The sequence below is a fragment of the Neoarius graeffei genome, chromosome 10 (genome assembly GCF_027579695.1).
Source record: "Neoarius graeffei isolate fNeoGra1 chromosome 10, fNeoGra1.pri, whole genome shotgun sequence".
NCBI classification, from domain to species: domain Eukaryota; kingdom Metazoa; phylum Chordata; class Actinopteri; order Siluriformes; family Ariidae; genus Neoarius; species Neoarius graeffei.
Genome location: NC_083578.1, coordinates 81,239,498 through 81,262,775, shown reverse-complemented (window position 1 = coordinate 81,262,775; position 23,278 = coordinate 81,239,498). Strand labels below are relative to the sequence as shown.

The 23,278-nt window shown below is 42.7% G+C and overlaps 1 protein-coding gene across 3 annotated transcripts in view; it reads left to right on the top strand.

Moving 5' to 3' along the window:
- Positions 1-23,278, top strand: part of gripap1 (GRIP1 associated protein 1) — a 259,951-nt gene that overhangs the window by 105,535 nt on the left and 131,138 nt on the right. For all 3 annotated transcript variants that reach the window (XM_060932398.1, XM_060932397.1, XM_060932399.1), the window contains one exon: positions 3,102-3,201. In XM_060932398.1, the coding sequence (XP_060788381.1) occupies positions 3,102-3,201 (100 nt within the window). The remainder of the gene's footprint in view (positions 1-3,101; positions 3,202-23,278) is intronic.

The window sequence follows — 23,278 nt, the reverse complement described above, 5'->3', positions numbered from 1 at the left end:
GTTGGGACAAAGTACAAATTGTAAATAAAAACGGAATGCAATGATGTGGAAGTTTCAAAATTCCATATTTTATTCAGAATAGAACATAGATGACATATCAAATGTTGAAACTGAGAAAATGTATCATTTAAAGAGAAAAATGAGGTGATTTTTAAATTTCATGACAACAACACATCTCAAAGTTGGGACAAGGCCATGTTTCCCACTGTGAGACATCCCCTTTTCTCTTTACAACAGTCTGTAAACGTCTGGGGACTGAGGAGACAAGTTGCTCAAGTTTAGGGATAGGAATGTTAACCCATTCTTGTCTAATGTAGGATTCTAGTTGCTCAACTGTCTTGGGTCTTTTTTGTCGTATCTTCCGTTTTATGATGCGCCAAATGTTTTCTATGGGTGAAAGATCTGGACTGCAGGCTGGCCAGTTCAGTACCCGGACCCTTCTTCTACGCAGCCATGATGCTGTAATTGATGCAGTATGTGGTTTGGCATTGTCATGTTGGAAAATGCAAGGTCTTCCCTGAAAGAGACGTCGTCTGGATGGGAGCATATGTTGCTCTAGAACCTGGATATACCTTTCAGCATTGATGGTGTCTTTCCAGATGTGTAAGCTGCCCATGCCACACGCACTAATGCAACCCCATACCATCAGAGATGCAGGCTTCTGAACTGAGCGCTGATAACAACTCAGGTCGTCCTTCTCCTCTTTAGTCCGAATGACACGGCGTCCCTGATTTCCATAAAGAACTTCAAATTTTGATTCGTCTGACCACAGAACAGTTTTCCACTTTGCCACAGTCCATTTTAAATGAGCCTTGGCCCAGAGAAGACGTCTGCACTTCTGGATCATGTTTAGATACGCCGCCTTCTTTGAACTATAGAGTTTTAGCTGGCAACGGCGGATGGCACGGTGAACTGTGTTCACAGATAATGTTCTCTGGAAATATTCCTGAGCCCATTTTGTGATTTCCAATACAGAAGCATGCCTGTATGTGATGCAGTGCCGTCTAAGGGCCCGAAGATCACGGGCACCCAGTATGGTTTTCCAGCCTTGACCCTTACGCACAGAGATTCTTCCAGATTCTCTGAGTCTTTTGATGATATTATGCACTGTAGATGATGATATGTTCAAACTCTTTGCAATTTTACACTGTCGAACTCCTTTCTGATATTGCTCCACTATTTGTCGGTGCAGAATTAGGGGGATTGGTGATCCTCTTCCCATCTTTACTTCTGAGAGCCGCTGCCACTCCAAGATGCTCTTTTTATACCCCGTCATGTTAATGACCTTTTGCCAATTGACCTAATGAGTTGCAATTTGGTCCTCCAGCTGTTCCTTTTTTGTACCTTTAACTTTTCCAGCCTCTTATTGCCCCTGTCCCAACTTTTTTGAGATGTGTTGCTGTCATGAAATTTCAAATGAGCCAATATTTGGCATGAAATTTCAAAATGTCTCACTTTCGACATTTGATATGTTGTCTATGTTCTATTGTGAATACAATATCAGTTTTTGAGATTTATAAATTATTGCATTCCGTTTTTATTTACAATTTGTACTTTGTCCCAACTTTTTTGGAATCGGGGTTGTACTACAACGGCTGCGGCTACAAGCTCTCCCTACCTGTGCACGTTTCTTATGTTTTTTGTGTGTATTTTTGCGTGTTGTTCGTCTGTACCGGACTTCAATATTCACTACAACCGTATGGACTTACTGGACATTGGTTTCTAGCAGAAAATGACGGTTTGTAACGATTTCCATCGCATGCACAACATTCCGGACGAGATGGTGAGACCAGCGGGGTCTCCGTGGATTGTTATCGGGTCTGGCAGGCAAAGGAGGCGGCGTCGGGAGCGGAAGCAAAAGCGAGGCTGCAGAGCCGGCCTGTTGACTAAGCTCAGAAAACAGCCACTCAAACTTCCACTGCTAAGCCTCTATCTCTCCAACGCCAGATCCATGGTAAACACGACGGACGATTTGGAATTACAGCTGGAATTACCTTATTCTATTCTATAATCGGCTGGTCAGTGCTATACTCAATACTTAAGTGACTTACCCATCCAATGAGGATTGTTATTTTCTTGTTTGCAAGATGCCGCATCTGAGTCGCTGACAAATCCTGAATTTCTGTAAAGATAACTGTGCAGAGATTTATAAGCACGCAGTGCTTCACCACTGAACAGCGAGGGAAAGTTAATGAGGTAATTATACACATCTGGGTATTTCACCTCTGGCAGTTCAACATCCACTGACACGGTCGTGAAAACTCCGTCCGGAAAGCCATAAGGGTCACTAATCTGTAGATCGTTTATTTTAGACATGTATCTAGTTATCTGTTCATTAGAAAAATGAGCCGTGTAGTCCGTCGGTTGAAACTGATCCATTCTGTACACGAGTGCAGCAGTATTCAGCGGTGTTTTTTACCGACAAGATGGCGGCTGTGTACTTTCCGGTCACGCGACTGCAAGATCTCTATAGCGGTACACAATGGCTTAAAATGATAGCGCGTCCAACCTTTTTTTTTTTTTAAAAGAAAAAGCCTCTTTCGCGGGGCGGCATGGTGGTGTAGTGGTTAGCGCTGTCGCCTCACAGCAAGAAGGTCCTGGGTTCGAGCCCCGTGGCCGGCGAGGGCCTTTCTGTGCGGAGTTTGCATGTTCTCCCCGTGTCCGCGTGGGTTTCCTCCGGGTGCTCCGGTTTCCCCCACAGTCCAAAGACATGCAGGTTAGGTTAACTGGTGACTCTAAATTGACCGTAGGTGTGAATGTGAGTGTGAATGGTTATCTGTGTCTATGTGTCAGCCCTGTGATGACCTGGCGACTTGTCCAGGGTGTACCCCGCCTTTCGCCCGTAGTCAGCTGGGATAGGCTCCAGCTTGCCTGCGACCCTGTAGAACAGGATAAAGCGGCTAGAGATAATGAGATGAGATGAAGCCTCTTTCGCGGTTTAAGATCCGGCTCATTGAAGGACTTTGAGACAAATGTCGCACTGCTGTACCTTCTGACGCTTCAGGATTTCGAACGTGACCGCCCACTCAATGGATTAACGCAAATTTCAATTTAAATAATGAAGGTTTGTTTAAGACTCGGTCTCTTTTTCATTCTTACAGCTGAAAGACTTGAAGCGACAGCTCCATCTGGAGCGCAAAAGAGCAGACAAGTTGCAGGAGAGGCTACAGGAAATCCTGACCAACTCCAAGACCAGGACAGGTAAAAAAAAAAAAAAGCTCTGCCGCGTCGCGCTGCTCCCAGGATGTGTAAAGACTCCACACTGCACTTTTAGTGTGTTGTAACACTTAACCCATGTACTCGAGTTCAAACCTGGATCGATTCTGTACCACCGCAGGTATGTTTCCACAGACAGGTTCTTTCCGAACCGCAGATTGATTTTTATATGCCTACGTGTGCATAATGTATCGGTGTTACTTTACTTTTCTTGACTCAGCAGCGATCAAGTTTTCAGGTTAAGCCTTTCTTTCACTCAAGGCTGCTTGCTTTCACCAAAAAAAAAAAAATCAGAAATCTCCTCCGTCAGTTCTCCACGGGTTTCTGTTCCGATTGTTGTGTTTGAAAGAGCTCCTCACGCCGCACAAATCTTATGCCGCTTTTCCACTACCAACGCGGCTGAGTTGGGCTGAGCCGTGCCGTGCTGAGTGGGGCTGTTGGAGTTGCATTTCGACTACAACCGCGCTGAACCGTGCTGGCTGGAAGTGGGTGGACACATTGGGTGGAGTTAGCGAAAGTGGGTGGACGTCACGTGATGTCGTTAGGCGGCGCAAACAGTGACATCAGTGACCTTTTAAGCGGTAGTCTCACGACCCGGATAGTAAACAATAAACATGGAGGACATGGAGTCGTTAGTGTTGCTGGTCTTGGTGCTGTGGCTTGTTGTCACCGACAACGCCAACAGATACTGGCAAGAGCGTATAGATGAGGCGAGGCGCATAAGGCTTCGTAATTCTTCTTCTTCCGGGTTTACGGTGTTTACAGATCCCAGCGTGCTCGCGGGGCGTGTGTGGGCATGTGAGGACACTCCTCCTCACCAATCAGTGCACAGGGGAGTGTCTGCTCACGCCCCTAGCCCCACTCGGCTCGGTTTGGCTCGCTTCAGCCCCACTCCAAAACCGTGCGAGTTTTGGGTGCTGAGCAGGGCTGAAACGAGCTGAGTCGTGCTGCTCTGAGGTAGTCGAAACGCGAGTCGTGTCGGGCTGAAGTGAGGTGGAAAAGGGCCATTAGTCATTGTTTTATCAAATTTTTTGCTAACGAGTTAGTAATTAGGCCAAATTAACACATTTTCCAGGCCTCTCACTAGAATTGTATCTCCTCTCTGATTTCTCATCCAGTTCCAGTTCTGATCAATGTCTCCGGTCGATCTTCCCTCGAGGAACAAAACCTGGTTGTTTGTTTGTTGACGTTTCCTGTTGTAAACAATTTGTTTGCAACTTTTTGTTTATTTTCAGTTAAATCGTGCCTCCTCCCTCCCTCAGTTCTCAATTGATTTCAGTTCTGATTGTTTTTATTTGAAAGAGCTAGACCTTCTGCGCAACACTTGGTCATTGTATTGCCAAATTTTTGCTAACAAACCGGTCACCTTAACGAGTTTTCGGACTTCTCATTCGAATTGTATCTCCTCTCGCAGTTCTCAACCGATTTCAGTTCTGTTCGATGTTTTGGGTCGATCTTCCCTCGAGGAACAAAACCTGGTTGTTTGTTTGATTTTTCCTAGTCTGGTTAACACCAGACCATATCACAAGTGAAATATGGTCTGGAATCCGCCTATTGAATTTCTCGTAGGGGAGGTGTGGTTTACGATTGTCAACGGCCGTTTATTGGACGTTGCGAATGTCTATCATTTGGCATATACGTAGCCGATGGCCAATCATGGCAGTTGTACCCGGTGACGTAGTTCGAGCGACGAAAAGGCGAAGAAAGACTGTAATGCCAAACGCTGTTCTTTTTTTAAAACAAACTTTCGCTCTAAACTATTCAGAACAGTGTCTAAAGCTTGATCGAAAGTTTGGTTCGTATCACTCGCCGCCATGTTAAATGTGATCCGTAAACAGTCCCAAATAAACTACAAGCTTCCGTTTGTCGAGTAGTACGCGTCACTGTCTTTACACCCCTCCCCACTCTCTGATTGGCTCCCTAACTCAGGCGAGCCTTTAGACCATAGTTTCCATGCTGTCTTTTCAGATCGGAACGATTGTGCCAAGCAGCATAGGATTTCCCAGGCTCGATTTTTCGTGTTGTAAACAAACAATTGGCTTATTTTCAGTTAAATCGTGTCTCTTCCCTCCCTCCCTCCCTCCCTCCCTCCCTCAGTTCTGAATGGATAGGGGTGTTCACACAGCACATATTTGCATCAATGCTGCACCGATGTATTTTGTTGCGATATGTCTTACACCGGTGTAAATTTTGAGGAGCGTTCACACGTCACAAACCTGCTTACTAGAGAGAAGCGTGTTAGCACCGGTGCAGCCCCACTGGCGTTCACACGGCAGTTTTTGCAACCGTGCTATACGATAGTAATAATGCGGAAATTAAATATGTGACCCCTCACCGAATCCAGGGACACATGTCGGCCGAAACGAATCCGAGATAATCGCAAAAGAAGCATTTTTTTTTTCGAAATTTGTGATTTTTTTTTTTTCCATCATGTGCAAGTTGAGATCTTGAAGAATGCAATCAGTATAATAGATAATAGATTGTTTTGTTGGAAAAGCATACATTTTTTTGTTGCAAATTGTCTCGTTTTTGTCAGGACTGTAGCCTGCTGGGGGGTGTGGGTAAATTACCATATGGGTCATTCACATGATGATTTAAGTCTTTTTTTTTTTTCCCGCGAATCAGCTGTATGATACGAGCTGAGCTCGTGGCTACTTAACCTGCATACAGGCGTGTGATTTCACTATGGAATGAGCAAGCTAAACAGAGCGCAGAGGAGCTGAAACACCGCGAAGCAAACAGACACACGGTTTTTACATCGGAGATAAACATTTCTAGCAAAAAAAAAACGCAACCTCGTTTTCCAGATTGAATGGAATACTTGAATGATCGGATGATACACGGACCGTTCTAGGATTACATTCCATCGGAGGCATTGGTGTGTGCAAGGCGCCGTTTCTCTTTCTGATGGGGTAAGTTTATTAATCTAAGGCCGTGTGGTTATTTTTGCATGTAACGGAGAGTGTTGTGGTTTGGTTAAGCCTAGGTCACAACCGGATATACGATTTTTTGGCTGTATGATTTTTGGCGTTTCCCAAATCGCTGCGGTTTTTTTTTTGTTCACGGAGAAAGACGCGCGTTGGCCGTAAGTTTGTCGTGCAACCTGAAAAAAACATAAGCGCCCGTAGAGTTTGTTTGGCATGACAAAGAACCTCTGCGGCCGGTCTACGGCTTGAAAATCAGCACATCACACATGCGCTCTCGTGCGTTTCATGCGCGCTCTCCGTGTGTTTCTTGCGTTTTTTGCGTGTAGACCGGCCGTAGGAGCGCGTACTGTACGGCCGGTTGTGACCGAGGCTTTACATGAAACTAGCGTTGTGTTAGTTGTGTCATCATCTTGCTATCTTTCTTTCTTACGGTGTGAGTAATTTTTCAACCACAAAGCGTTAAAGTATACTTTAGGACTTATTTTTGTACTTCATAATTGTGTTGGGCATACTTTGCATGGAAGGAAAATTGACGTGGTGATCTTTGTTTACATGAAAGTAGCATCGTGCTAGCTCGTAGGGGGTAGGGCTTTCCTTAATGTCATGCAAATGAGCAGCATTATGTGCCCGCCCTACACCCAGAGTAGCTGAGAAGGAAAACTTTGAGGGCGATTTTCTCCCTTTCCTGTTTTAAGAAGTATACACTTTCAAAAGGCCACACATTCTTCAAATATTGTCAGATCTCCACATGGAAGGCATCATTGGAAAGCTTAGAAACTGTACTTTCTGAATCTGTCAATAACTCAAAATGCCCCCGGGCCGACACGTGTCCCTGGATTCTGTGATCTGCCACATATGCGCATGCGTGAAAATGTACTTCCTTTTCCTGCCTTGTTTGTGATTGATATATCGAAAAACCATGGTTTATACTTCTCCAGACAAACTTTCTACGTTGTGGTCTATCAGACACCGTAAAAGGGTAAAAGAGAGAAAGGAAAGGTTGCGCAAGTACAAGAGAGCACGAAAACAACGCATTCTACAATTCATTCGGCAACAAATCGACGACTTCGTGTCGTTCATGGCCATGTGGACGGTTGTCATGGCATCACCAAGCGCCGGGAAAACAACGTGGATGAAGACACACGGTTCTGTTGTTGTTGATATTCGCCGTTTTGGAAGCGCAAAATACCAGGATGCAAATTATGCAATGCCCGTATGTAATCAACTCTCCTCACGTGTAGCGAGTCTACCCCTGTAGCGTTCAGACGTCCCATTTTATATCGGTGCTGCCCCGCAAACTAGCATTTACTCCGGAGTAAATTTCTTAAACCACCTCCCGAGCAGGGTTAGATTTGCACCGGTTTAAGCAGCTTTCAGGGGCGACACCAGTATAACTTTGTACCGTCTGAACGCTCTACCGGGGCAGCCCCGGTGCTACACCGGAGTAAAAGTTGCCATGTGAACACCCCTGATTTCAGTTCTGATTTGTTTTATTTGAAAGAGCTGGACCTTCTGTGCAACACTTGGTCATTTTGTCAAATTTTTTTTGCGAACATATTCGTAATCGGATCAACTTGGCACATTTTCTTCTGACTAGAATTGTATCTCTTCTCTCATTTATCATGCGAATTCAGTTCCGATTGGGGCAATTCCATGTAAATGTCAACCTCACCATGCAAAAATAAAGCAACATGTAATACATCAAAACCACTCCCAGAGATATCACCTAGGCCTGTATTTTACAGATGTGAATAAGTTGAACCAATTTGTAACCAACTTAATATGTCACTGTCAGTCTTTCTTTCTTATAATGTAAAACCCAAGCTAAAATCAACTTTGATCATGTACAATTCTATATTATTGCCACAAGCCACAGAAATATATGCTAAAATCCACAAAACAGCAAAACAATAGCCATCCTAAATATTATTTAAGAACTTTGATAGTTTTAGCTGATATTTAGAGAGTTTTTCAAAGGGTTATGGTGGTTAAATTGCTGATTTTCTAAACATATGCCATGTCTATTTCAGACGCGTCACATCCATAACGGAATTTCGTCACATCCATAACGCTGACTTTTCCTTCCGAAACTCTGCATGAAATACAAAATATTTTAAACAAAGATTTTTTAATATTCACCTTGGACCCCTCTATCAAACGGATATCTCCATTTCGACATTAGGTTTACAATTTCACAGAGTTTGATAAAAATGTACAGTCACCCAAGAAAAGTGATCCTTTTTCTGTCACATCCATAACGCATCTTTTATTGGCGTTTTCTGGCATGCCCTAGATGTACTATGGGAATTGTTCTTGTTCTATCACTTCTCCAGTATGGTACAGCCTTAAAATATGCAACACCTGTTTAAATACTGGGAGACAATAAAACATGCACTTGGTCATTTGTTGCCATTTTGAGTTCAAGTGTCACGTCCATAACGCTGGAATTGCTCGTTGATGTTTTGGGTCGATCTTCCCTCGGGGAACAAAATTTACTCCTTTTGTTGATTTTCCGTTCAATCAGATCTCCTCCCATAGTTCTGATTGTTTTTATTTGAAAGAACGAGTCCTTCTGCACAACACTTGGTCATTGTATTGCCAAATCTTTGCTCACAAACTGGTAATTACGTCACGTTAAAGTGCATATCACGGGTAAATTCAGGAGCAAGATCAATATAATTCTCCTATTTTATATTAAGCTTTGGTCAAATATCTGTTGCATTCTCTGCAATTTTTTTACCTTGCGCAATACCAGAAAAATTCAGTTGAAATCGAGCCATTTGAGGCGAATTGGTCCGCCTCTGAAAAAACTTGGCATTTGGATTTCCCGGGAAACATTGATTTTCGTGACGTCGCGTGCGGGATGCCTCCTTCTGAATCCTACGTCAGCGCTGGTTTGTTTATGAGAAAACGACCTGGTGATTTTCCGCAAATTTCTTCAACGTTATCGCGTAATTATTAAAATGGTTAACAGATGTATCGTAGGAGGGTGGAGCAACACCAATCATGATGGGATTAGTACTCATCGTTTCCCAAAAGACCGGACAACGAGAGAGAAATGGGAGCGCTTGGTCTACACAGGCTGTGCACTGAAACCATGCAAAGCTCGCGCAGCCTGCTGGCGCTTCCGCAGGTAACGTCACGAATCTGGCTCCGGACTCGCTTGGGATTTTTCCAGACGTGTTTTGTTATTTTATTTTTTTTCTCCTGTAGACAGATGGCCTTGTGCAAAATTACCCTTCTGGATGAGTGTGTAAAAGGACGTACTTTCATATATATAAAAAAAAAAAACGAAATTGGTCCAGAATATGCACTTTAACGAGCTTTTGGACTTCTCATTCGAATTGTATCTCCTCTAGCAGCTCTCACCTGATTCCAGTTCTGATTGATGTGTTTTGGGTCGATCTTCCCTTGAGGAACAAAACCTGGTTGTTTGTTTGATTTTCCTGTTGTAAACAATTTGTTTGCAACTTTTGTTTATTTTCAGTTAAATCCTGTCTCCTCCCTCCCTCAGTTCTGAATGGATTTCAGTTCTGATTTGTTTTATTTGAAAGAACTCGACCTTCTGCGCAACACTTGGTCATTTTGTCAATTTTTTTGCGAACAAATTAGTAATCAGGTCAACAACTTCTGACTAGAATTGTATCTCCTCTCTGTTATCATGCAAATTCAGTTCCGATTGTTGTTTTGGGTCGATCTTCCCTCGGGGAACAAAATTTAGTCCTTAGTTGAGTTTCCTGTTGTAAACAGTTTGTCCTGGAGGTTGGTCCTCTCTCACATTTGTTACATTTCAGTTCTTTTTGATGGCAGGCCAGATGAGCTACAGTACTACATCCTTGACGTTCTGGTTTGTTCGTTGTATCTCGAAGGCATCTGACGGCGTCCTTTTTTCCTAAGACTTTGAAACAGGAAGTCACATGACAGGCAAAGAAACCCGGCATCTTATTCCACTTTCCCTTATGGTGTACTCTGAATCCAAGTCCACAGTTTTCAGTTGGATTTCCTGGACCTGGGGTTAAAACTTTTTTTTTTTTTTTTTTTTTAAACGCTTGACTAACACTACGTTCACACTGCTGGCTGAAGTGACTCAAATCCGATTTTTTCGCCCATATGTGACCTGTATCCGATCTTTTTATTGACAATATGAACGACACAGATCCGATTTTTTCAAATCCGACCCAGGCCGTTTGGATATGTGGTCCTAATTCCGATTCCTATCCGCTCTTTTCATATGCGACTTCAGTCTGAACCGCCAGGTCGCATTCATCCGACTTACACGTCATCAACAAGCCACAAACGTCACTATTCTGCGCTGAAGTAGGCGGCGGGTCTCTCAAAAAAAAGTTACAACAACATGGCTTTGATGTTCCTTTGAACGGAGGTTGCAGTCACTACCCCGCAGAACGCCTGAGCCAAAACCCTTGCCCTCTTCCTTCTCAACCTCCTCCTTAACATCAGGCTATTGTGCATGTTCTGGCTCCGTCGCAACAACAACTGCATCATCGCCAGGTACTCCATGCTGGCTACTGTGTCATACACAGGAAACTTTAGGTTACTTCCGTAAACACTGGCCATGCTCACTGCGTGTGACGTCGTCGTATCCTGCAACGCGCATGCGGAACACTTTTAGGTCGCTTTTCGTTCATACTGAGGATCACATACAAGTCGCGTATATTTGTTAATGTGAACGACCTCACAAAAAAATCGGATTTCACAAAAAAATCGGAATTGAGCATTAAGCCTTGCAGTGTGAACGTAGTGTACAGTAAATGTCCCAAACTACACGTCTCCCTACAACATAACACCAAGACTATAACAATAAATACCAAACTGTAGTCAGGAAAGGTGAACCTTAGCTTACCGTACTATGCTGAATCTGAAATGCTGATTCCACAATATCACGCACAAGGAAAGGTAATATTCACATTATTCTAGCATCCATGCTGGACTGACCGAGAAATCTGAACTTCATAGTGCTTATTCTACCATAATTATGTAAGCGTGAAACACCTGAGGACAAGTAACCATGATGACAGGAAGGTGAACTTGAGATCACTGTGATCTCGCGACTTCTGCTGTAACGTCCTTACCGTCATGATGCAAACTAATGCAAACTCCACCTGTCCATGTCTCACATGATGTAAAGTCAAGCACCCTGTCCTGCTCCTTCTCCTGCCTTTTATTCTCTAAATATCACATGGGAAGTTGTTTGCGTTCTGAATGAATTCAGGGTAGGGTCGGGTCGGGTGGATGCTCCTGAGGGTAAGGTGAGTGGGATTGGATAGTTCACTGTCCTTGCAGATATGTTGAGCTGCTTGAGGAAATGTCTTGTGCATGCAGCATTAAAGATTTAGTACCGGTCAGGGAATATGCAGCAGTGCACATGAATATGACAGCAGATGAAAACTTCCTCGTGACCTCTGCAGACAGATGCTGCAGATATGAAACGAAGCCCAGGTTGTGTTCGAGTTCAGCTTCAAGTTGGATGTAAAGTTCTGTTATGTTTTAGCACTGGCTTGCAAGGAGACTTTCGAAGCATGGTTTTGAATACATTACGTTATAGTTTTGGCTCGAATTGGTAAAATTGTTGGTCCACCAAACAGAAATTAAGTAGGCAGAGTCGCAACTGAGTTTCTGCTTTATTCCTGTAGTAGTTGTAGTGCAGAGTTGGTACTTGCACTTGAATATACCGTCTAGCTGTAATTTTAGTCTCAAAAAGCTTTGTTTTTATGTCGGGGAGAATACATGTTGAAAAATATCCATATATGTGTGTGGAAGTAATCTTTCAAGGTCAATTTAGCTGCCTTTACAGGCACTCTTTTTTTTTTTTTTTTTTAATTTTTTTTTTATCCCCTGCTGGCTAAAAGACCCGAGGGGGGGGGGGATTATGTCGTGGCGATGTCCATCCATCCGTCCATCCATCCATCCTGGGAAGAGAGCTCACCTTCTGAAATCAACTCCCATAATTTTTGAAGGAATTTCACCAAACTTGGCAGGATTCTTTGTTGTATGTCGATAATACGCATATGTTCAATTCGGTCGCATTTTACCACAGTTATGGCCTAGTTGCCTGACATCAACTCCTCTCACAATTTTTGGACCAATTTCTCGAAGCTTGGCAAAAGGCCTTGTTAAATGACGGTAATACACATATTGCGATTTAATTTCGTTTATGAAAATTTGACCCGAGTTTTGACCCTTGATTAAATAACTTGTACTTTGAGAATTTCATAAGGGTGTACGTTCTTTTGAAACCAACTCCTCTTACAATTTGTAGAGGAATTTCACCAAACTTGGTAAAAGCCTTTGTTATATGACACTTATGCCTATTGAAATTTCGTTTAATTGGGGCAAATTTTACCAGAGTTATGCCCTTGATAATTAACAAATTTGTACTTTGGCAATTGCTTTCTGAAATCAACTTCCCTCACAATTTTTATTATCCCCCGCTGGCCGAAAGGCCCGAAGGGGATTATGTCGTGGCGATGTCCGTCCGTCTGTCCCAGGAAGGGTACTCGACTTGTGAAATCAACTCCTCTCTCAATTTTTGGAGGAATTTCACGAAACTTGGCAGGATCCTTTGTTTTATGTCAGTAATACGCATATTGCAATTTCGTTCAATTCGGTCGCATTTTACCAGAGTTATGGCAGAGTTGCCAGCGGAGGATATTGTGCTTTTGGAGCAGTCTTTTTTTTTTTTTTTTTTTTTTTACACATTTGGGATGAATTAATTCTGAACGGCGATTCTGAACGTAACTTTTACATGAAAGTGATCGGAGAGGTGTGTGTGTGTGTGTGAGAGAGTTTATATGTCCCAAGCGTACAATCGGAATGGAATTTCTGCCACGTCCACAATCTGGCATAGCTGCCTTACTCTGCTCCGTAAAGATGGACGTGGTGAGCAGGGCTGTACACTAAAACTTTTTTTTTTTCAGGAGCACACGTGCTCCTAAGTTTAAAAATTTTAGGAGCACAGGGGAAAAAATGGGGGCACAAGCACAAGTAGGTTTTCATTTTAAAGGTTTATTGCAGCACAAACCTTAGACACACCAACACATAAAATGCAAAATTCAATTATGAATGAATGAACAAACAAATGAATAACGAACAACTGAATGAATGAACAAACAGTAGCTAAACAGAGAGCAGAGCTCAGCAGAGCTAACAACATCATCAAGGACAGCTTCCACCCTGGCTCTGAGTTCTTTGACTTGCTGCCCTCAAGCAGGCGTTACAGGTGCGTCAAAGCAAGGACCAACAGACTCAAAAACAGTTTTTTCCCACAGGCCGTAACCACCTTGAACAATTAGCCTTTTTCACATTACGTCACTTGCAGGGGAACTCGTATCCGTTTTCAGCCATTTGAATGGAAGAAGAGGTATACGGCGGCAACATATGTTAACAAAACTGTGTCATTCACAGATAATATTGCGTATTGTTGCTTATCATTACGTATTGTTAGCGACCATTCCAGTCACCTATCTGCCTTGTTTTGGAAAGGAAGTTTACTGACTTTCTATGGTTGCTACTTGTTAGCCAGCAGATTAGCATGCCGCCTCTTGTTCCATTCAAAAGGCTGAAAACGGATGTGAGGTTCTTCTGCAAGTGACGTAATGTGAAAAAGGCTAATTACATGCACTGACTGATGCCACTTCTGGCAGGTGCAACAATGCACCAACAAGGACCTAAAAGGACAATATTCTCACACTTACCTGATACAGTGCAATACTTATTACAGTGCAACCTCACAGAGCAACTTTTTAGTTTTTATAGCTTTTGTATATTTTATATTTCTACACTTTTACATCCATACCCAATACAATGCAATACCAAATACAGTGCAATATCCTGAGTTTTGTAGCTGAACTGAGTTTCTGTAACTAATGTGGAATTAACATCTGCAACTCAACACGCCCAGCTGTATATATATTCTTTGTTCTTCTGCTGTGTTGTGACACGCACCATTTGTGTATACTGTATATTATTTGTTTTTCTGCTGTGTTGTATGTTCCCATCTAAATGTTTGCACTGGGGTGTGTGCTTTCCATCTCATATCATTTCCCCGCACCTTCTCCCGTCGTTCTAGCTTCCTTCACTACACTTTCTTCCTCGTCCGTTCTTTTATTCTTGTTTCCACCATCATTGCTTTTAAAAAACACCGTTATTCTCTGCATAGCGAATATATTTCTCAGCTCGATCCGAACCAGCTCTCAGTTATCTCTCAGTTGAATGATCTGATGAATCCCTAAAAAGCACTTTTCCCACCTAATGCCACACCCACAACATACAACCGTGGGAAAGAGGGGCAGTCACAGAAAGATGAGTAGAAAACGGGAAATGTTACGGGGGATATTTATTGTGATAGTAGGCTATTGTAGCGTCAGCACAAAAGCACCAGACTCAACTTTAACTGAAAGTGTTATTCAGTAGCCTAAACTTATTCAAGCTGCAGACTGAGAAGAATAAGAGTGCTGAAATCTCATGTCCCAGTAAAACGCACTTGCATGGCAGAACAGCAAAAAAAATTAAACTTTAAGCTCGACTACGTAGCTCGATAGGGTTTACATGCACTAAGTAGCTCGGCTACAATCGCATAATCTAGGTCGCGTAGCTCGATTACGAGAAATCCAGTTCGGATCGATTTCAGCCGAGCTAAGGTGTTTCCATGGCATTTGGAACTTCGATTTCAGTCGAGCTACGGCAGAAATTCGATTTTCTCTATGTGCATGTAAACACACTGCATGTTCTCACTGCAGTCGGACTCTACTAGGCTTTGTTTTGATGTCGTCTGAGGTCAAGTTTTCTCAGACCTGTATTTTTTGTTTTTGATTCCACCTGATTGCAGTTTGTGTTTACACTTGGTCATGCAAACTGCACCTTACGTAGTAGCCAGTCATAGTAGAGCAAATGATTGAAATACCACCCCAAATCTGTCAAGTATCCAAAGCAAAAAGTCCATGGGGTGGAGTTGACGGTTCGTAACTAGTAATTCTTGACATCTGACCGGGAAAAACCAAAGAAACCACCACCTCATCTCAGAATTTCCTACTCATGATGGTCTCATCAATTCTGGGTTACTCCGAGTTCAGCAAGCCTCCTCAAATCAAACATCCCTTCGATTTCCCACTTCTGAGGTCTGGTGGGTGGAAACGAGTCCATGTTTCAGGCCGGATAGGCGCATTTAATGCGTTATGACATTGTACGGGTTAGACTTACAGGAGGAGTTACATTATATCCCGCTCCACCCTCATGGGACTCTGGTTCTGCAGCAGAGACCGTCTCTAAACTGTTCCAAGAAACCGGAGTTCATCCGCTGTTGGTGTCTTAAAACAATTAGTACTTAAGAGGGTAGTCCTCTCCTCCTCCTCGGCATTCCCACAGCATCATTATCAGATAGGGCCAGGAATGTAAATATTTAATGGCACCCCACCCCCAGTTTAAAAAAAAAAAAAAAAAATTTGCCACAGTGTAGGCAGATTTGCTCTCTGAAGGATTTTGGTGGGGCGAGTGCTTCTCTTTTGATGCATCCATTATTTAAATGGCTGTAAATGTTTAATGGTTACTCTACTGAAAGTTCAGAATCAGACATTTTAAAGTAGGGGGAAAAATCAAAATGGTCTGCGACTTTCCACACACTCACCCTTTCTCTCACACACACACCTTAAAGAGAGTAACACTTAGTGCTTGCTGGACCAGACCATAACAGTGTCTACTTCCTGGCCCAAAAATTGATTTTGTTAAAGTTAAGCAAATACTTAAGAGCCTTTGATTGGATAATTACTGCAGTGATTGATTAATATGCTTCAACTGGCAACAGTTAATTTTTATTTATTTATTTGTTTATTTTAAACCTGAACTGATGCAGTGAGTAGCTTCTCATTTCTTAAACAACGATGTCAGAAAAGGTAGATGCAGGGATGAGAGTTCGGCGGATTTCCGCTTTTTCTGAGTAAAAAACAACCTTTTTATATTATGCCAAATCCGTTGAGAATTTTTTTAATTAATTGAGGGGGGTTGGGGTATGTTCCTTCATGTTGTTCAAACTTAATTAACTCCAACGATGTTTAGACATTATTTGCAAGTCGCCATCTTTCGTCTCGTTGAATGCGATGTAAAATTCGTGTTCTCTACATTGTTATTGGTCAAAACATCGACGTCGAGACCATAATAGCCAATCAAAACGTTTTTTACAAAGACACCCACAGCCGTTTTCTTTTATCAAAACTTACACGTTCATGAGCTGCATATCAAAAATACGTTCCTCTAATCGGCGTGTTTTCTCAAGATGCCGAATACTATTGACAAGCGAGATGAAGCGAAGGTACGTGAAATTGATGCTGGTATAAAAAACAAGTTTAGCAGAGCAAAAGGAAAGCGAGAGAGCAGAAGAGAGCCAGGTTAGAGCATGTAAAAACACAGGACGAGCTGGCTAATGAAAGAAAAAGGAAAAAAGGGAGGACTGATGAGCTTTTGGCTTTGGCCAAGAAGCTGAAGAAGAATTCTAAATGGTCTAATGAAAATTTGTTTCAAAAATAACTGGGAACTGGAGACAACTTAACTGTAAAAAGTGTGAATAGACACATGCGCTTCCTTTTGAAGAAAACATGCAAGTGATGTGGACAATAAGATCAAGACAGTCCCCATAAAATATGCATTTGTTTGATTCAATACGTTGAATATATGATAATTTGAATTATAGCTGGCAGTGTTGATAACTGTTTAACTTTCAAGTTTAAATAGACATCGTGAAGAAATCATATGCAAGTAATGTGGACATTAGGAAAAGGTCAGTCTCGATAAGATAATATATAAATGTTTTTCATCTCATCTCATTATCTCTAGCCGCTTTATCCTGTTCTACAGGGTCGCAGGCAAGCTGGAGCCTATCCCAGCTGACTACGGGCGAAAGGCGGGGTACACCCTGGACAAGTCGCCAGGTCATCTGACACATAGACACAGACAACCATTCACACTCACATTCACACCTACGGTCAATTTAGAGTCACCAGTTAACCTAACCTGCATGTCTTTGGACTGTGGGGGAAACCGGAGCACCCGGAGGAAACCCACGCGGACACGGGGAGAACATGCAAACTCCGCACAGAAAGGCCCTCACCGGCCACGGGGCTCGAAACCAAACCACCTTGCTGTGAGGCGACAGCGCTAACCACTACACCACCGTGCCACCCTATAAATGTTTTTATTTAATTCAAAATATTGAATATGTGACGCCTCACCGAATCCAGGGGGACACGTCGGCCGAAACGAATCCGAGATAATCGCAAAAGAAGCATTTTTTTTTCGAAATTTGTGATTTTTGTTTTTTTCCATCATGTGCAAGTTGAGATCTTGAAGAATGCAATCAGTATTTCAGATAATAGATTGCTTTGTTGGAAAAGCATACATTTTTTGTTGCAAATTGTCTCGTTTTTGTCAGGACTGTAGCCTGCTGGGGGGTGTGGGTAAATTACCATATGGGCCATTCACATGATGATTTTAGTCTTTTTTTTTTTTTTTTTTCGCGAATCAGCTGTATGATACGAGCTGAGCTCGTGGCTACTTAACCTGCATACAGGCGTGTGATTTCACTATGAAATGAGCAAGCTAAACAGAGCGCAGAGGAGCTGAAACACCGCGAAGCAAACAGACACACGGTTTTTACATCGGAGATCACCATTTCTAGCAAAAAAAACCCGCAACCTCGTTTTCCAGATTGAATGGAATACTTGAATGATCGGATGATACACGGACCGTTCTAGGACTACATTCCATCGGAGGCATTGGTGTGTGCAAGGCGCCGTTTCTCTTTCTGATGGGGTAAGTTTATTAATCTAAGGCTGTGTGGTTATTTTTGCATGTAACGGAGAGTGTTGTGGTTTGGTTAAGCCTAGGTCACAACCGGACGTACCATTTTTTGGCCGTGCGATTTTTGGCGTTTCCCAAATCGCTGTGGTTTTTTTTTTTTTTTTTCACGGAGAAAGATGCGCGTTGGCCGTAAGTTTGTCTTGCAACCTGAAAAAAACGTAAGCGCCTGTAGAGTTTGTTTGACGTGGCAAAGAACCTCTGCAGCCGGTCTACGGCTCGAAAATCAGCACGTCACACGCGCGCTCTCGTGCGTTTCTTGCATGTAGACCGGCCGTAGGAGCGCGTACTGTACGGCCGGTTGTGACCGAGGCTTTACATGAAACTAGCGTTGTGTTAGTTGTGTCATCATCGTGCTATCTTTCTTTCTTACGGTGTGAGTAATTTTTCAACCACAAAACGTTAAAGTATACTTTAGGACTTATTTTTGTACTTCATAATTGTTTTGGGCATACTTTGCATGGAAGGAAAATTGACGTGGTGATCTTTGTTTACATGAAAGTAGCATCGTGCTAGCTCGTAGGGGGTAGGGCTTTCCTTAATGTCATGCAAATGAGCACCATTATGTGCCCGCCCTACACCCAGAGTAACTGAGAAGGAAAACTTTGAGGGCGATTTTCTCCCTTTCCTGTTTTAAGAAGTATACACTTTCAAAAGGCCACACATTCTTCAAATATTGTCAGATCTCCACATGGAAGGCATCATTGGAAAGCTTAGAAACTGTACTTTCTGAATCTGTCAATAACTCAAAATGCCCCCGGGCCAACATGTGTCCCTGGATTCTGTTTTCTGACACACATATGAAAATTTGAATTATTAATGGAACTGTAAATAACTATGGATTTTAATGGACATTTTTTAGAAGTGACGCTGAGTAATAACCAGTCCCCATAAAATGTCCATATTATTTTGAATTATGCAATACAGATATTGATTTTGATGCATATTGTTCTAATATAATAGTGTTTTTATTTCAATAAGTATGAAAATAGGCATCAGGTGTTTTAATTAATGCCTCTGTCACAACCGGCCGTACGTGCGCCTACGGCCAGTCTACGTGCAAAAAACGCAAGAAACGCACGGAGGGCGCGCGTACGACGTGCTGATTTTCGAGCCGTAGACCTGCCGCAGAGGTTCTTTGTCGTGTCAAACAAACTCTACGGGTGCTTGCGTTTTTTTCAGGTTGCAAGACAAACTTACAGCCAACATGCGTCTTTCTCCACGAACAAAAAAAACCGCAGCGATTTGGGAAATGTCAAAAATCGCACGTCCGGTTGTGACCTAGGCTTAACTAAAGCTCAGATTGCTGGAAATAGGGTGTGTAAGGTCTCATTTTGAAAAAAATTTCACGGGGGGTGTCCCCCTGGACCCCCCCCCCCCCCCCCCCCCCCCATTACTTCTGGCGCCTTCGGAACCCTCAGGACATTTTACAGATTTTCTGCTTTTTTCATCAGGACCCAGTCTCATCCCTGTAGATGTGAGGAGATTTGCTGAAATGGCTGGACTTGGGTTAAGATCTGTCCAACACATTTTAATAGCGTGGAAGGATAATGGGTGAACGGTCATCTTCACAAAAGATGTGGTTGGAAAAAATCTCGACTGACCATGATGGAAGATCACTTAAACTCTCTTGAAGTCAAATTCTGGGAAAAAAAAATTGACAGAACTCATAGCTGTTTAATAGTGAAAGTAAGAACATTTCTACGTACACAATGTGAGACAAGCTCGCAGGATTGGGACTAAACAGCCGTGTGTCCGTAAGAAAACCAATTATATGTGAGACTAGTTTGCTAGGGAGTGTAAAAATTGGACTCTGGCGCAATGAAAAAAGGTCATGTGGTCTGATGAGACCATATAGAGTGATGGGTGTGTCAGGGTAAGAACGGAAGCTCATGAAACGATGCACCCATCATGCATGGTGGCCACTGTACAAGCTTCTGGTGGCTGTGTTATGATTTGGGGTTGCTTCAGTTGGTCAGGTCGAGGCTCAGACATTATGGGGCAATAAAATGAAGTCAGCTGACAACCCGAATGCACCAAATGGCCATTTTATCACAACAATGGATTTTTTTTTTCTTCTCCGATGGCACGGGTATATTCCAAGATGAACATTGAGCTCAAATTGTGAAAGAGTGGTTCGGGAAGCATGAGGAATCATTTTCACACATGCATTCACCCCCACAGTGTGCTGACCTTAACCACGGTGGAAGTGTTTAGATGTGCTGGAGAAGACTTTACAGAACGGTTCAACTCTCCTGTCATCAACAGAAGATTTCGGCAAAATAAACAGATGGAAATAACTGTTGTGACTTTGCATAAAGCGGTGGAAATAATGCCACAGCGAATACATGCCATGATCAAAGCTAAAGGATTAGCGTGTGAAACACTTTTTTTTTTTTTTTTAAACGGCTCAGTCCGTACTGTCAAGACCTCGGTTTGAGATTTTCCCCTAAAGACCGAGCAAGGAGTTTATGATGTGGCTTTTTTTATTTCTCATCTCATCTCATTATCTCTAGCCGCTTTATCCTGTTCTACAGGGTCGCAGGCAAGCTGGAGCCTATCCCAGCTGACTACGGGCGAAAGGCGGGGTACACCCTGGACAAGTCGCCAGGTCATCACAGGGCTGACACATAGACACAGACAACCATTCACACTCACATTCACACCTACGGTCAATTTAGAGTCACCAGTTAACCTAACCTGCATGTCTTTGGACTGTGGGGGAAACCGGAGCACCCGGAGGAAACCCACGCGGACACGGGGAGAACATGCAAACTCCGCACAGAAAGGCCCTCGCCGGCCACGGGGCTCGAACCCAGGACCTTCTTGCTGTGAGGCGACAGCGCTAACCACTACACCACCGTGCCGCCCCCATTTTACAACTTTATGGTGGTAAATAAAAGTGTGACTTTTCATGGAAAACACAAAATTGTCTGGGTGACCCCAAACTTTTGAACGGTAGTGTAGATATAAAAATCTTCTGCCAAATTAATATGGCACGTTAGGGGGAAGAAAAAATAAAGAAAAAAATTCCGAGTCCTCGTCGCTAATTTACGAGTCTGAATGCAGTTAAAGCCCGAGTCTGAGTCTTCAGCACTCAAGTCCAAATCAAGTCACGAGCCCTTAAAATTAGGGCACAAGCCGGATGTAAGGAGACGTGTGTGTGTGTGTGTGTGTGTGTGTATAACACTTATAGATAGAGACTGCATCAGCACTTTACCCCAAAGCTGTTCTGAATAATTTGTTCAGTGCAGGGAAAGTCTTCAGGACAGAGGAGTTTGCAGTTTATTAGTAATATCATGACATGCTGCGTTTTTGTCTTCGAGAGGCTGGGGACCGAATGGTATTTTATAACGCGAGTCAAAGCTTTACTGAATGTTCCATAACAATAAATGGATAAAAGTATGATGTTTTGTTCTTTAATTAAAAAAAAAAAAGTGTGTGTGGGGCTTCAGAAGCAGCTGCTTGCATAGCCGATGAAGGTCTTTTGTCCAAAGTGTCCTGTTTCTCTGGAATTTTTGTATCCTTTGGGCAGTTTTGCAGTACAATGCATTTGCATCTTGGCTGCTTCTTTATCTAAACACACACACACACTTGTTTTGTGTTGAGAATTGTGACTGCAGGGTGTTTAATGTGATCCAGTGCTTGGCAGTAGTTTGGTTGACGTAGCATTTAAGTACCTCGTTCATTTGCTAATTATTGCCTATAAAGTGCATCAGAGATCCTGTTTATGCTAATTCAGTTATGCAGATGTTCTAGCTTTTTATTAGCAAGTGGATTGTGTCCATTGTGCACTGTGGTCAGGGCTCGACATTAACAGTAGCCCGATTGCCCGGGGCAACCATTCAATAGATTCGGACAACCAGACTCTCACAAATGCTTGCCCGAGCGGGCAACTACCCAAATATGTCAACTTGCGTGAAAAACGATGTTTATTCATTCATATTATGATGAAATTCCATCACGATTTGCGATTGTTTGACTCGGAAAGACCGCGTCCATGTTATCATTACAGGATGTTCAACAACTAGCGGAATTCACATTTGCACATCGCAGGCTCGCAATGCAGTTTCCCATTGCTAATAATTATCGCGTAGTGCATATTCAGTGTTCTATTCAGACCCTCCATGATTTCGCAATGTTGCGATTTGCAAATTCAACCAATCCCCGCAAATTCAGGGCGGCGTTGCAATTATATCCAATCACTGCAACTTTCCCGCAAATTTGACCAATCGTTGGCGTCGTCTTGAGGTGACGTTGACAAACTACCTTCCGCCTTACTTCCGTGTATACGTTCAAGAGAAGCAGCATGTGCGAGTCAGTGTTTATGTAGGCTTAAATTCTGTTACTGAAAGTGTGTTATGTTTACAGTGAAGGACTGTGCGCACTTTACATTTTTTTTTACTTAATACAAGAAATTAATGGATGCCAACATTTTTGCCAAAATGGTATTTTAGTTTCCATTGTTTAGGCAGCTTCAGCATCATACTGTGAGATTCTGTTCAAATAGTTTTTTTTCTTCTATGAAGCCTGAGCCATTTATTTTATTAGTTTATAATTATTGTTTAATTTAGTCTTCAGGAGAGACTGCCTGCACACAGCACTAGTATTAATAGGTTTTTTTTTTTCTTACATGAAAGTTGATAGCCTAGTAAACTAGACCCACCCGCCTAGCGGGCAAAAATATTTTGGCCTAGCGAATGGGTCTAGCCTCGCACCATATAAACAAAAACACCCCGGGCATCAAATCGTGCCCGCCAATCACAACGCAAGGTTTTTGTTTGGATTCTTTGGGCGGGCTTTTGCAGGAGTGACGACAAAGCTGCGCAACGCTGGAGAAAGCGCAGCAGGAAAGATGGCTACGGCTAGTGAACAGCGCGCGTTTGACTCCGCTTTGGAATCAGTTTTAGAAGAATTAGACTTGGAGTTTTCGTTGAAACATGAGCAGGAAGAGGCTCTCCGCTCATTCCTTTTCAAGAAGGACGTTTTCGCTGTTTTGCCGACCGGCTATGGCAAAAGTCTGATCTACCAGCTGGCTCCGCTCGTAGCCAAAAGGATGGGGCTAGTTTGTGCAGTACGAAGAATTAATAAACAGCTTTGAAACATTACTTTTTGATTGTTTCTTATTTTCCCGTTATTTTAAATTTAAGGGAAATTATTTCACCAAACACCACTAAATAAAAACTCTCAAAAACAGTTTAAGCAAACCCTTGAAAAACACTTGGGGAAAAAAAAAAAGTGTATGTGGTACAGACTCCAAACTTGTGGTCATT